We start from the raw sequence: 15,378 nt of genomic DNA, 5'->3' as shown, positions 1-15,378 counted from the left end.
CTCTCCATATATGGAGCAAGAAGAAAACAAGTCCAAACAAGTTGCCTCCCAACTCGAGTCAGGGCTCTGAATTGAAATGATTGGGGGAATCTGTCCCTTAAACCTGCAAATGTAAGTTTGTTGTTGTTTGGTCTATGTCTAGTGCAGTGTTGATGATATTTTTGGCTCCGTGGACCAAATCTTCTATCTCCTCTATATTTAATCTCCCCTATATATAATATCTATATATTTATAGAGATGGAATCAGTGAAATTATGTTCCAGTGATCTTAAGGGATACACTGCAAATTTTCAAGATCCCCAGAGGTCTTCATAGGGCTAAATTTGTATTCAGAACACAAAGGCTTCCCCTATATTGCCCTTTTCCTCCACCTGTTTTCTTCCTAACTTAGGTTGTAAGCTGTGTGGGGAGCGGGGTCTGCATTCATTCCTGTTGCTTAGATTATCCCATAGATTTCCCCATACAACAAGGGTACTATATAAATTATGGTCTTAGCCTTTGGGTTTATATGCCAGCTGTGTAAAAGTAGGAAAATTAGAGCAGAATTAACTTTGAAGCACATCTCCATTTCAAGAAACATGGGTGAAGTAGAAGACTCTCAAGATTCCTTTTTATTAATTTCTACATAAAGTCCTATGCAATTTTAGACACTTTGGTACTCGCATTACCCCTTAACACAAGTTAGGAGAAAACAGGGCTTCAATTGCAAGCAAAGCCATCAATCTTCCTAGAAGGTTCCCTGTTTTTGTCTTCTGTTGATGTCTCTCTTGAGCTGGCAAAGTGTGCAGGAAGGGCAACACAAGACAGCCCAGAAGTCCCCACAGAGGGATCCCTGTTAAAAAGAAACAAAGGCGTTACCAACTTTTCTAGAAAAAAGCGTTAGATGCAGATGTAAAGTCATCAGACCTCTAAGGACTAAGTATGTTGGGGGGGGTATGTAAATGCATGTAACTGAGCCCCAAAGCCTTTTGTTGTTTGGGGGAAAAACTGATTTTGTGGGAGCTGGTGATTTGGGATTGAGAAACAACAGGTGCTTTACCTGCCTCATGCTTTTCCACTAAAGATTGCCCCCTCCCAATTTTGTTAAACGTGGGGAGGAGAGCACATTTTGGGACTTTTTGTCATGTAAGCTGTCCCTTAGTTTTTACATTTAGCATGACATGGGTCTTATTTTTCTTTTAATCTACATTATTTTTATTATTGTTATTAATTCAATTTATATCCTGCCCTTCCAGTAGGAGCCCAGAGCGGCAGACAAACACTAAAAACACTCTAAAATATCATAAAAACAGACTTTAAAATATGTTAGCATCTTAAAAAGCAATTCCACAGGTGCAGACTAGGATAAGGTCTTTACTTAAAAGACTTGTTGAAAGAGAACGGTCTTCAGTAGGTGCTGAAAAGACAACAGAGATGGCACCTGTCTTAACATTTATGGGGAGGGAATTCCAAAGTATTAGTGCCACAACACTAAAGGTCCACTTCCTATGTTGTGCTGGAAGTGTGGGATAAGATGGTATCTGCAGAAGGCCCTCACCTGCAGAGCGTAGTGATCAACTGGGTATATAAGGGATAAGACGGTCTTTCAGATATCCTGGTCCCAAGCTGCATAGGGCTTTGTACACCAAAACCAGAACCTTGAACTTAGCCCGGTAGCTAATAGGCAGCCAGTGCAATTCTTTCAGCAGCGGAGTGACATGTTGGTGATACCCTGCCCCAGTGAGCAGTCTCACTGCTGCATTTTGCACCAGCTGCAGCTTCCGGACCAACCTCAAAGGCAGTCCCACATAGAGCGCATTACAGTAATCCAGCCTGGAGGTTACCAGTGCATGGACAACAGTGGTCAGGCTATCCCAGTCTAGAAACAGCTGCAGCTGTCTTACCAGCCAAAGCCAGTAAAAGCCACTCCTGGCCACCAAGGTCACCTGGGCCTCTGGCGGCCAAGATGGATCTAGGGGAACCCCCAGCCTATGGATCTGCTGTTTCAGAAGGAGTACCACCCCATCCAAAGCAGGCAACTGACCAGTTATCTGAACTTGTGAACCACCAACCCACAGCACCTCCATCTTGCTAGGATTCAGACTCAGTTTATTGGCCCTCATCCAGCCTACCACCAAGTGCAGGCAGTGATCCACGGCTTGCATGGCTTCTCCCGGTTCAGATGTTACAGAGAAATAGAGCTGGGTATCGTCGGCGTACTGCAGACACCTCACCCCAAATCTCCTGATGACCACTCCCAAAGACTTCATATAGATGTTAAACAGCATGGGGGACAAGATGGTACCCCCATAGCACCCCACAGCACAACTGCCAGGGGAACTAAATACAATCGCCCAGTGCTATTCTCTGAAAACGACCCTGGAGATAGGATTGGAACCACTGTAAAACAGTGCCTCCAATACCCATCTCACCAATTCAGCCCAGAAGGATACCATGGTAAATGGTATCAAAAGCTGCCAAGAGATCAAGTAAGAATAACAGGGTCACAGTCCCCCTGTCCTTCTCCCAATAAAGGTCATCCATCAGAGCAGCCAAGGCTGATTCAGTCCCATAACCAGGCCTGAACCCAGATTGGAATGGGTCAAGATACTATGTTTCATCCAAGAGTACTTGCAATTGCTGTGCCACAACCTTCTAAATTACCTTCCCTAAAAAGGAGGTATTTGCAACACAGCAGTAGTTGTCACAATGTGTCCAGGGTGGGCTTTCTCAAGAGCAGTCAGATCACTGTCTCTTTCAGGGTGGCTGGAACCACTTCCTCCCTCAAGGATGCGTTGACCACATCCTGGATCCACTCAGTCAACCCCCCTTGGCAAGCTTTAATAAGCCAAGAAGGGCAGGGGTTGAGAGGACACATTGCTGGCCACATCATCGCAAGCACTTGTCCATTTCATCAGACCGCATCAACTGAAACTGATTCCAAGGAGTTGCAGCAGGTGTTGCACTGGACACCTCATTGGGGACTACAGTACACATGGATGGGGCATCAAGATAGCTATGGCGGCAAGCAACTTTACCCAAGTGCCTTGCAAACTATTCACAGGGGGTCTCCAAAGGGTCTAAACCGCCATTTCCTGGAGTTGATGTCAATAGACATTATCCCCAAAATATCAGGAGCAGTAACCCTTGACACACAATTGACAACATTCATAATCTAAAAGAGGAACCGTTCCACACATGCTATGTCTCCAGCTAGCAGCTCAGTGTGAAATTAATAGCTATTACAGAAAACCAGTAATCCTACAATAGCAGCGAAAGAGGTTAAAAACAAACATGCAAGTAATTGCGATGAAGACAAACGTCCAGGCTATGCACATTCAAGATATCCCAGATATCTGTATTGTGAGATGTATAAATGGCAGTATGGGCTTTGCTCTCCCTAACTTGCTTTATTCCCTCACAAAGCAATTATACTTATGTAAGGCATTGCACTGTGGAGGAATCAAAATGGTGGCAGGCAAGCATCCAGCCATGTTCCTGGGTCTCTTGCTGCTACACTGGATCACCACCTACTGCCTGCTACCTGGTCAGCCAGCCTGCCCACCCCACTAACGTGCCCTCTGAAGACATTTTCCCAGTGCCTCTCAATCCTGAAGGTGGCTGTGATATTTACTCAGAAGGAAGCACTACTGTCAGCGGCATCACTAGCGGGAGTGCGGACCTCCGGCGCACGCCCTCCCAGCTGCGTGGACGGGGGTGGTTGGTCTTGCGCACGTGCACACACACACACACACACACTCACCATGAGCTCCAGGCTGGCGGTGGGAGGCCTGTCCCGGCTTCACCGCCAGCGAGCGGGCGCCTGCATTTGGGCTTGTCTGCCCGCTGAGGAGGAGTTGTCGTGGGGCAACGGCGCGGAGCGGGGCGGCTCTGGATGTCACCCCCCTCAGGGTGTCACCCGGGTGTGATCCGCACCCTCCGCACCCCGGTAGTGACACCCCTGACTACTGTATTTGGTTGTGTTACTCACAGGTAAATGTGCACAGGATTGCATCTTAAGCTGTTTCTTTTCTCCCCTAGGGAATCTTGGGAACTTTCTCAAAGGGAGTTATGGAATTTTCAGCGTGCCCAAACTACAATTCCCAGAATTCTTTGAGGGGGAACATAAAGACTGGTATAAAACCCCAATAGAAGTGTGTATTGTGTGTGTGCATGCAATGAGGAAAATAGCCAAGGGGTGAGCAAATCTTTTGAAAGTGAGAGTCAACATTCCTTCAGGTGAAAGTGTTTGGGGGCTGCCACCCCTCTTTCATCTTTATCATTTGTATATAGTATGTTGTATCCATGCACAAAGAGAGCACATTCAATTCCCAGTACTTGTCTCTGCAAATGCTCTTTCCCCATCCATCACTGTGCTTCCATGCCTATGGGCTACCTGGACTCTATGCAGGGCCCCTGAGGCAAGGGCCACACGTGGATGTGGGCCAAGGCAGGGTTGCCTGCCTCAGACCATCTTCTAATGGCTTTTGAGCTTCTATTACTGCCTGTAGGAGGAACAAATTCCTGGAGGGAAGGCTATCAATGTGTTCTAGTCATGATGGTGGCTGTGTGCTACCTCCAGTACTCTAAGGTGGAATGCCTCTACATACCAGTTGTTGGGGATTGCAAGTAGGGAGAGCACTGTTGCACTCAGTCCTGTGTTCAGGTTTCCCATAGGCAGCTGGTTGGCTGCTGTGAGATCAGAACAGAGGACTAGATAGGCCTCCGGCCTGATCCAGCAGGGCTGTTCTTAATGTTCTTGTGGCTTTGTAAAAGGCAAGCCATAGATACACATTTTAAATAAAAGGACAGTAGATTCAAATAGCAAGAAGGGGCATTAAAATGAGAAGGAATTTGCTGGTAGATCTGAGTGATCTTTGCAGTAGATTACCCAGGGGTTTGACTCCCATTGGTTTCACAATGGCAAAAAAAAGGCTATCTTCTAAATTAGAGTGCTAGAATTAAGAAAACTTGAGGGGAAAGCCAGGAGTTAATGTTTGTGTGGAAAGGACAATGTTCAGGTTTGGTACTAAAACTAAATTTCTAGATATGCTCAGAGGCACCTTAATTCTAAGTGTGTGTCCACTTCCCCACTCCCACCTTGAGCTACTATTTCACATCTGGCTCCAATTGATCACATTTGGGGTTCTAGTAAAAAAAAAAGTAGATCCTTCAACCTTGAAGTTGGCCCAGCCCTAGGCTAGATAATACACTTACGTGGATCCCATATTTTGTCCTGTAGACAGATCTGATTGCCATGCTTGTACCACAGAGGCAACATTCATTCATGTCTGCAGCAACTTGGCATCCCAAGCACCAAAAACAGAATGTTCCACAGAGACCTAGACAGAGCAGGACATGTAAAGGACATCTCTTAGCAGAGTGTATTGCTGGTACAACTAAACTATAAGCTTCACTAAATACCAATCGCCTAAAATTTTAACAGATGTTTGGGCTGGGGTGATATGAAGGGTTTTTCATCCATTGTGAAAAATTTACCTTCTGCTCCCTTTCTTTTTGCCAGCTGCCAATCCATTATTTGCCAATGTGGGGATAAGTGAAAGTGAATGGAGAAACTGACTTCTCAAATGAATTGCCCCGGAATATAGGGTTTAGTATTATTTAGGCTTTCTAAAAGAGGATTTTGAACCATTCTCCATGAATTTTTTAGTTGTTCATTAGCCACAACAGCTGCTACAATAGAACCTCCAATTCCCAGGTCCTGGGGACAAATGCCTGCAGGTGCGTTTCTCCATCCTGATTTGTCTCCTTGGCTGGCTGCTGTTGGAGACAGTCTTGGACCCCAGAGCATTATTTGGTCTCATATAGCAAGGATATACTCTTTTGCAGCTCTGGCTTTTTTGTGCCAACAAACAGTCACTTCAGAGATTCCAGACAAACATGTATGATTGCTCTCTTTAATGTTTCTCACCCATGGGTAGATCAAGATGTGTGTCCTGAAAATATAGGATGCACATTTCCTCTCTGGATAAGATGCTGGCTGTGTACACACCATGCATTTAAAGCACATGACTTCCCCCCTCCCAAGAATCTTGGGAACTGTAGTTTCCCCCTCATGGAGCTACAATTTACAGCACCTTTAACAAACTACAGTTCCTAGGATTCTTTGGAGGAGGTCATGTGCTTTAAATGTATGGTGCACATGCAGACTCAGAAACAGAGTTGAAGCTGGAGTCACTTCTGCTTCTTCTCACACCACTTATTTGGAACATCTGAACTAACGATATGCTTCCTCATAACCCCATCTGCCTGCTTGCTTCCTGCTCTGGCCAGAGGCACCTTAATTACCCCCATTATTTCTTAACTATCCTTCTGGCCGCAAATGCAAACTGACAGGAACTTTAAGAACTGTAGTTGTGCTTGAGCTTGCTTTTCCTTCTCAATCCCCATTCTTTTTCCTTGTGTATTGTCTTTTTTCTCTCTCTTCAGATTGTGAGCCTGAGGGCAGGGACTGTCTTAGCGCCTATTTTTGTAAACTGCTCTGACAACCTTGTTGGCTAAAGGGTGGGTGTAAATGCTGAAGATCAATAAATGCGGGTAGCTGAAGCATGAGGAAGATTGGAACATGATGTCACTGTTCTCATGCAGAGAAAAGCTATGGGAAAGAGCCATAGCTCAATGGCAGAGCACATCTTTTGCATGCAAAAGATCCCAGGTTTAACTCCTGATACCTTGAGAGAGAGCCCAGAATGATTCCTGTCTGAACCCACAGAGAGCCACTGCCACTCAGAGGAGGCAATACTGAGTAATACTTGTCTGGCTTGGTATAAAAGGCTGCTTCCTATATTTGCAATAATGAGCAATGTTTTACTGGTGTAGTGGTTAAGGTGTTGGACTATGACCTGGGAGAACAGGGTTCAAATCCCCACATAGCCGTGAAGCTCACTGGGTGACCTTGGGCCAGTCACTGCCTCCCAGCCTCATGAAAACCCTATTTCATAGGGTCGCCATAAGTCGGAATCAACTTGAAGGCAGTACATTGTACATCTTATAAGATCAAGCCTGACAGTTGGGGCAGATTGCATGTATCAGTTGCATGTCTGACCTGCAACCGGTCCACAGAATGTTATTAAGCCCAGAGTGTTGGATTCTGCTCTGGGAAACCAGGGTTCAAATCCCCACTCAGCCATGATGCTCACTGAGTGATCTTGAGCCAGTCACTGCCTCTCAACCTAACCCACCTCACTGGGTTGTTGTGTGGATAAAATGAAGAGGGGGAGAATTATGTATACCACCTGGAGCTCCTTGGAATAAAGGTGGGATATAAATGTGATGATGATCATGATAAATGCAGGATGTGCTCTAGCTGGGTGAAAAAAACACACCTGTGAACATACATAGTAGAGAGAGAGAACTACAATAAGCTGCTGAAATTTATAATAAAAAAATATAAGATATGCATCTAGAGTGCATACTGATCCTTCCTTTCCCAACCGAACCCACTGAGTCATTCCTTTTGCAAACACGCTTAATCTATATGTCAAAGAATATTTATTTCTATCATGAAAACCTTCTTGTCTGGAAAGGCATTTGTTTCAACATTATTAGATGCTGCCCAGGTACAAACTCAAATATTTGCATGGCTACTCACACACTCCACAGTCACTACAACAGTCACATAAGCCCGTCTGCCATTGGCCTCTTTGTGGCTGGACAATCACAGCTACTGGCTGCTGAGTGATCACCTGCTGAGTGTTCATTTTGAAGGCCACTGGCTAATGTGGAAAGAAGAGAAAGACGTTAAAATAAAATAACCAAACCAGTCAACGTTCTGAAATTAAGATAATACAGCAAAAGATACATATTTGACGTCCGTGAAGAGCCTTCTCTCATATTATCTGAGAACCAATATGGGCATGTGAATGTGCGCTTGTCTGAGAATCTACTTCTATTACACACTTTGGAAAGTTGTTTGTCTCTTTCTTCTCAGCATTTAAACACCTCTTAGGATATCTTACCCAAATTTTGCATGATGGTTCCTGAGATCAAGGAGCTTGGTTTTGTCTGTTTGGATGCAATTGGATGCCATTTTGAAACCAGATGCCACACTGAACCTTTCCAAACTGCACTGATTTTAACCACTGATACTTTATTTTATTTGGTTTCTTAGAATTCCCAAGCAACGCCGTGCACTTTTCACAAGTTTCTTTTTTAGATATAGCTGCAGATGTAATGTTGAGGTTAGGAAGGCTGAGAATGAGGCTGAAAAATGCCAGCTGCAATAAACTTGGCACCATGTTATATGTGCAAAGCTTTTTGAATGTGATTGCCTTGTGTCAATTTTTTGCAAACTCTTTTGAGAGCCTCTTGGGTGGCTGTAAATCGGGATGTAAATCGGCTGCTGCAGGGATGAGACTGTGCTGGGACCATCAAGGGGCAAGCATTTCTATCTGTCTTGTCCCACTCCTCTGCCTGGGCCTTATCAGGAAGAGCTGCAGACTGAGATGTGCTGCTGCAGGGATGAGACTGCTGGGACCATCAAGGGGCAAGCATTTCCATCTGCCTTGCCCCACTCCTCTGCGTGGGCCTTATCAGGAAGAGCTGCAGACTGAGATGTGCTGCTGCAGGGATGAGACCGTGCTGGGACCATGAAGGGGAATGCTTTTCCACCTGCTTTGCCCCCCACCCCTGTTGGCATGTTTCTAAGCAGAAAAGACATGGAAAAATGGCCCCAAGAGCTCAGGCAGGTCGTGTTTTGGGATTTCAAAATGCGTTTTATAGAATTTGGTTACCTGAGAAACAACAAGTAGTATTAAGCAGAAGCATTAAAGTAGTAGACCAGCCTTGGAAAGACAGTCAAACAATTGTGCTTGATGACGCAAGCAGACAAAGTGCAGTAGATATTCCTTTTGGTCATCAAATACCCTTAAGAGCTGCGTTAACTGATATGATGAAGGGTGGCAAACGTAATGTTAAAAGACTCAGAAGTGAGGACATAGCGATGCAGGATACAGAAGTGCCAGGGACTAGTGCAGGCTCAAGTGCAGGTGCAGGTACAATAAAGGATGAAAGTGAAGAAGAAATGGAAATTGAAAGTGTCAGACGTTCTGAAAGAACAACCAAAGGAACACCGCCACATAGATTCACATTCAATGTAACACAACACAAGGTGGATGAGACAGATGAATATCCTACAGAATGGGTAAAAGAAGGGCCAATAGACACTGAAACAATGTATCTAATGTGGAGGTACTGTACTGAGTAATGAAATGTAAATGTATTGGAATACAAATGAAAGTAAATGAACTGTATGAATAAAGAAACAAAACAAGAAATGAAATGTAAAGAGATACTGTATTAAGTAATGAAAAACAAAATGTAAATATGTGTAGTGAAATGAATAGGAATGGAAATTTGTATTATGAAAAATGAAACAAGATGAATGTATATTGCTTTCTGTGAGTCACAGGTGGGGGCTGTTGGCCTGTAATGTGTTCTGTGTGTCTCACAGAAAGAGGCTCTGGAAACCTGAAGCAGAAGAGTTAAGCAGAGCAAGAGAGTGTGCCAGGTCTGCCAAGGTCAGCAGCTGGTTGACAAGGGCAACCGCTGAGATAAGAAGGGGACTCAAGGCAGCTCTGGTGTGGGGGAAAGTTTGTATGGAAGGAGGACTGCGTTTGTTAACTTTAGTGTCAGTAAAAGACTCTTACAAAGTACTTTGCCTGGCCTGTATTATTCCGGTTCGGACCTGCTCCAGTGCCTCTGCACTGTACTGTATCAACACGCGCTGCAACAACCCCTGCTCTTAGTGACATTTTTCTGGGGACTGGCCTTTACTAGGAAGATTAATGCTTTTGGTTTGCTGCTCCTGTTTTTTTTAGAGATGTTAGAACTTTGTTAGTTTGATTTTTTTCTTTTGTAAATTGTATTGTTTTTATTTGCATTTTGTATTTGTATTTTTATTTGTGTGTAAGCTGCCTTGGGGGCCTATTTGGCCGAAAGGTGGCCTAGAAATAAAACGTAACATAACGTAACATAACATATAAGCATTCTAAGTGAATCAATTTTCAGTTCAGTGGAGAGAGCAGATCTATGTCACTGTGACGCACTGCATGGAAGCCCTAGTGTTGCCTGCTTTTAGAGGAGACTGCTCCTGTACAGTACCTTTAAATAGTAGCCTGGTACTTAGAAATGTGGCCAGTGCAGCTTGCCTTGGCATGGAGATGACTGGAGAGGGAAAGCCTTGCTCAGTTCATCTTTGGTTTTTTTTTGCACATTAGGCCAGCATTAATCAAACAAAAAGTGGCAACCTTGGAATGCCTTCACAGACACAGCCCTGGAGTTCCCAAGACATTATGAGAGACTATAGTTCCCAGAATTGCAATGCTTGGTGGCTATGATATTCAAGAAAGAGAGATTTACAATTGTAGCAGAGAGTTGCAAAATGGATATTGTGTCAAAAGTATGAGGAAACAATCCAGGTCTGGCATCAGCACCAGAGGTGTAGTTGTCCAGGGTCTCAGGGGGTCTTAGTCCCCTTACTTTTTTGGCAGCAGGGTCCCTATGTCTCCAGTATCCTACAAGCCAATCAGCATGAAAGGGGATGTGTTAGCCACTGAGAAGAGTCTTCTAACTTGCTACCTTGTCCTTGCCTGCTGATTTACCCAATCAGAGTGAAAGGAGGTGAGACAGCCACTGAGAATACTCTTTTCAGTAGCCCACACTCTTCTCTTTCATGTTTATTGGCTCCTAGGGACATCTGTTGCGGGGGAAGGCATTAACAAGGATCTCTTTCTCAACCCAGCTGCAAAAAAAAAAGGGTGTAGCATGGCTGTGACTAACACAAAGGAACCCTGCTCTTCTGAATTTGTCACTACACCCCTGACCAGCACATAGCATCCCCTCACAACTATCAGGGTGCTGCAGAGACGTCTGCCCTTCATGCCACCAGCATCAGGGTGACCTTTGAGATTAAAAAAAAAAAAATGCTGAAAATTCAAATATAAAAAGTCGGACCCTCTACCAAGCTGCAAAAGGAAAATGAAAGTTGTTTGTACAGTGGAGAAAGAGGAAGAGAAGTTGGGCTGTGACCAGGAGGGGGGCAATCCGCAATGGTCTAGAGCAGAGTGCAAAACTCTGGTCTTGCAGACCAGATGCAGCTGTTTCTCCATCTGATTCATAGCATCCCCTTCCATTCCCCACTGCAATTAAGCTTAAAAATCTAGGCAGTGCCAGGAGTATTGTGGAAAGAGGAGTGCTTTTATTACAAAAAAAAAAAGTGCAAGAATTACCTGCAAAGAAACATAGAATCTTAACAAAACTCTTTGCTTTTGATACCAGAGACGAACACAGCTGCCCTCTCTGGAACTAGAATGAAATACTAATCAGGGCAAGGCTGCGGCACATTAAATGATATACCAGATTTAAAACCATCCATGCAGATAAGTCTTGAGAAGCTTAGACTCTGCACTGCATACCTGAAGTAAAAGTGAAGAGCATCCTAGCATCTGCTGAACATGTTTCCTCACCAATAGGAATTGGGAGCAAAAATTGCCCGATGAAGGGAAGACACGAACGCCAGCACTTTTTAGTTTAAACCACAATTCCCCTAAACTCAAATCTTTGGGGCACAGGACCCCAAAGAATTTGCTGAAGGAGATTTCAGTGGAAGATCTCTTGCACCTGATCTCATGAAAATGCATCAGCATTATTGTGTACATTTATGTGTGCACGTACTGCAAGCTTTTCATTTAATATTTTCAATCCCGGAGCTGGGGGAAAAGTAATACACAGAGAAAAAATAAATACAAAAATTATAAAATCCTATAAACAGGTCCAAGGAACAACAAATTAACAATTCTGTCATAAGCTAAACAAGCAAACCTACAATGAAGAAAAATGCCTAGGTAAAAAACGTATGCAGGACAGTCAAACAGATTAAACAACCAATGGTCTTAGCAACAGTTCCCACCTCATTTTTCACTTATGGCAGCTCACTCACTTCCCTACACACACAAACACACAAAGAGGGCCCCACTCTGTGCCAGCAGACTCTCACTCTGTGGCTTTTAAGCAACTTAACACCTTTCACCCCTAATGTACACACAATTTTGCATGCAATTTTGCCTAATAAAACATTTTTGCAAAGCAGTTTTTCCTAATACAATGCATTTTGAATATTCTTTTCACCAATATATGTATTTTCCCCTAAACTATTGTTATGTTGTGTAGGCATTACTTGGCTGGAGAGCTGCATTGAAAAATTCAGCAAAGTGCAAATGATGAAGGATGGCTCTGAATGCAATATATCTGAATGATGTAATACCTTTTAGACCTGCCATGAATGTTAGTTCCTAACTTGTCACCTTTAATGACTTGCTCTTCAGAGGTGTGATTTTGTACATATTTATATTTTGCACTTTCTTTAATGGCCAGCTGACCATAATAAACTATTGATTGATTTTTTGATTGAAATACACAGAGAAGAATGATAGTTCAGAGGAAACACTGGCATGCTATGCATCTGATGAAATGGGCTTGAGTCCCCAATACATTACGCCATGACACATTTGTTTGGCTGTAAAGTGCCACAAGACTCTTTGCTTGTTTTCCCTGCAAGAGGCTATTCTTCTGGAAATGAATCTAGACTTAAGCACTCTCCATTTTTTTTAATTGAAAGGGTGATGAAAAATGGGATGGTAAAAGGGGCCAATGAGGGAGATTTCAAAAGAGGAAGAACTGCCTGCTTCAGATATGAAGGGAACATAGACAGGAAATAAACTGAAAAAAAATGTGCAAAACCACAGAAGGAACAACAGCAAGAAATGAAACCAGAAACTTAATATGGGTAGGAAATAAACTGAAAAAAAATGTGCAAAAGCACAAAAGGAACAACAGCAAGAAATGAAACCAGAAACTTAATATGGGTAGAGAACAGGGCTCCAGGTGTATTTTTCATAATACAGTCCAGAGGGATTTTGGCAGGTGGAGCTGGTCATTCAGAGCTGAAAATAACTACACCTGAACCAGAATTCCCTCTGGCAGACAACTATTCACTGCCAGAGGGTACCTGCTTTCTCTTGGATCTGATAATCCTGACTGTATAGGGGGAGAAATTAAATTCAGTTCACATTTAAAGCCAAACCATCAAATTATGGCTTTCCTAAACAACATGAGAACTGAAACACAGCCATCCTTCAAAAATCACACATCTGAATTTTGCCATGCTGTTCTCCAACTAAACAGGGTTTACCAAAAAAGCCTATGTTAGGGTGACGTATGCATAAAAATTAATGTATTAGTGAAAATAATATACAAAAGTGCAGTAGATTAGGAGAAACTCATTGCAAAAATGTGTAAGTAATCAGAAGTGCATACAAGAATGTGTTCATTAGGATAAATTAGCATTAAAATGTTGAAGAATTTTCATGAGGATTTTTTAAAAATTCAGATTGCTGCAGAAATGTGGAAAACTGAATTTAAGACTGGAAAAATAGGAAAATGAGAGGTCCGTCCATCCCTAGAACCAAAAGCAATGGAAGTGGACTGAGGTGGCAGTGCACTTATGCCCCAGTCAGAGTCCAATAGTATTTGCAACCAAATCCTATCTGTGCTTACTGAACAGTAAATCCCACTGAGCTCACTATGGGACTTAATTCTGTATATCCGTGCATAGGATTATATGGGGAAGTGTTGTAACTCAGTGGCAGAGCATCAGTTTTGCATGCAGAAGATCCTAGGTTTAATCCCCACCATCTCCAGTTTGGACTTGGGAAAGCTCTTGCCTGAAATCTTGGAGAGCTGCTACAGTGTAGACAATGCTGAGCTAGATGACGAATGGTCTGACTTGGTAGAAGGCAGCTGCCTATGATCCTATGATCTCCATCTGTGTCATTGTCATGGCCCCGCCAGAGGACTCCTCAGATGAGGACGACTCAGGAGTAACAGCAGCAGACCCAGGAGCAGCAGGAGACACGGAGGAGCCTCCTGAGAATCCAGCTCCTTCTGCCCCTCAGCTGCAGAGCACCCCAGGGACAGCAGAGGCCCTGCAGCCAGACACAGACAGTGAACAGGATACTCCCCCCTCACCTGCAGAACGTAGACAGCAGAAGGTCAGGCAGAAGAGAGGCAGGCCTGTCTCCTTAAGGCCCAAACGCTGAGGGTTCACACCTGCTGTCCATCCTGCTCTTTATAAGGCACACCTTGGCTGCAGCTTGTTGCTGACTGCAATGTCAGGCGTGGCTTGGTGTAGACCTAGTTTCCCTGCAGCATCTCTTTGACTGACCTCCTTGGCAATTGATCCCGGACCTCCACTGACCTCGCTTCTGGACTTCTGACTCGGCAAGTATGCTTCGGATAGGCCTGGCAGATTTACAACCCGACTGCTGGCTAAGGACTTTCCTTCCCTGCCAAAGACCCAGGAATTTCCAGCCCCCCCCGGACACTGCTGATGCAGTGTAGAGCTGACAGTCATCATGATGACTAACTTTTGCCAGATTGTTCCCTGTTTTTTTCCCTCAATAAGTGTTGAGCCTCCAAACACCTTCCAAATTTTGCATGAGTGCACTTTTTCAAACTAGAATACATTGAGTAAATCAAGCACATGTAGTCCAAAAATTTTTGGCTTGTATAATATATTTAGACACTCAGTTCTGGACTCCTCGGTTGCAATGTACACATGTTTAGATACACTCTTGATAAACCTAAAGCAGCAGCACTGATTCCAAGTTACGTTTTTGTCTTCTGTTTCCTGGAATGAACATTAACTATTACATTGTTTTAGGATCCATTCCCAGGAGTTTTCTCTATCAGCTCTTCAGTACTTCAGAATATATGAGAAAAATCATGTTTATATCATTACATAGAGAAGTGCACAGAATTGCATGCGTGCCACTTACCAAGCGTTTAGAAAGCGAGAGGTCCTCTCCCAGTCGAAGTCAAGTGTAACTATAGAGATATTTCAGTTCAGCAGCCAATCTTTGTTCCTTCCTGAGACAATAATTAGATGTTTATGTTTAAGGAAATGGATGGCAAACCTCCTGAAACTGAAACTGCTTTTGTATGCTCCAGTAAGCAATGTCTTAAATTAAATTTGGCTGGCTTTCTTACAGAGAAAAAGCTTTATCTTATTTCATTTTGTTTTAAATCTATCTTGCTATTATCGAGTCTGCAACAACTTTCTCCAGCCTGGAGCCCTCAGGATGTTTTGGACTATAACTTTCTTCAACCCCAGCCAATTGGTTTGTTGCTCAAGACCTCCAAACCAACCTGGGTCACATCCACAGCATACATTTAAAGCACTCTTATACCACTTTAGCAGTCATGGTTTCCCCCAAAGAATCATGGGAACTGTCGTTTGTTAATATTCACCTAACAACTCTTAGCTCTTGCTATTTAATTCATGTATTTACCGGTGGGTGGGCAGTCTAGTAAAACTTTTGC

At 43.6% G+C, this 15,378-nt stretch overlaps 1 protein-coding gene across 2 annotated transcripts; it reads right to left on the bottom strand.

Moving 5' to 3' along the window:
* Window positions 1-593: 593 nt before the first annotated feature.
* On the bottom strand, window positions 594-14,943 carry LOC133363772 (placenta-specific gene 8 protein-like). 2 transcript variants are annotated; one of them, XM_061583165.1, is made up of 4 exons: window positions 14,835-14,943; window positions 7,592-7,715; window positions 5,197-5,321; window positions 594-832 (listed from the first exon to the last, which is right to left on the bottom strand). In XM_061583165.1, exons 2-4 carry the CDS (start codon window positions 7,698-7,700, stop codon window positions 728-730), a joined length of 339 nt encoding a protein of 112 aa, XP_061439149.1. In that variant the 5' UTR covers window positions 7,701-7,715; window positions 14,835-14,943; the 3' UTR covers window positions 594-727. The 2 variants fall into 2 exon arrangements, with proteins under 2 accessions (XP_061439149.1, XP_061439150.1); XM_061583166.1 differs by lacking the exon at window positions 14,835-14,943 and adding an exon at window positions 14,026-14,265.
* Window positions 14,944-15,378: the final 435 nt, after the last annotated feature.

Source organism: Rhineura floridana, chromosome 9 (genome assembly GCF_030035675.1).
Source record: "Rhineura floridana isolate rRhiFlo1 chromosome 9, rRhiFlo1.hap2, whole genome shotgun sequence".
NCBI classification, from domain to species: Eukaryota; Metazoa; Chordata; class Lepidosauria; order Squamata; family Rhineuridae; genus Rhineura; species Rhineura floridana.
Note: the sequence above shows the minus strand (reverse complement) of the source record. Positions and strands in the feature narration are given on the sequence as shown.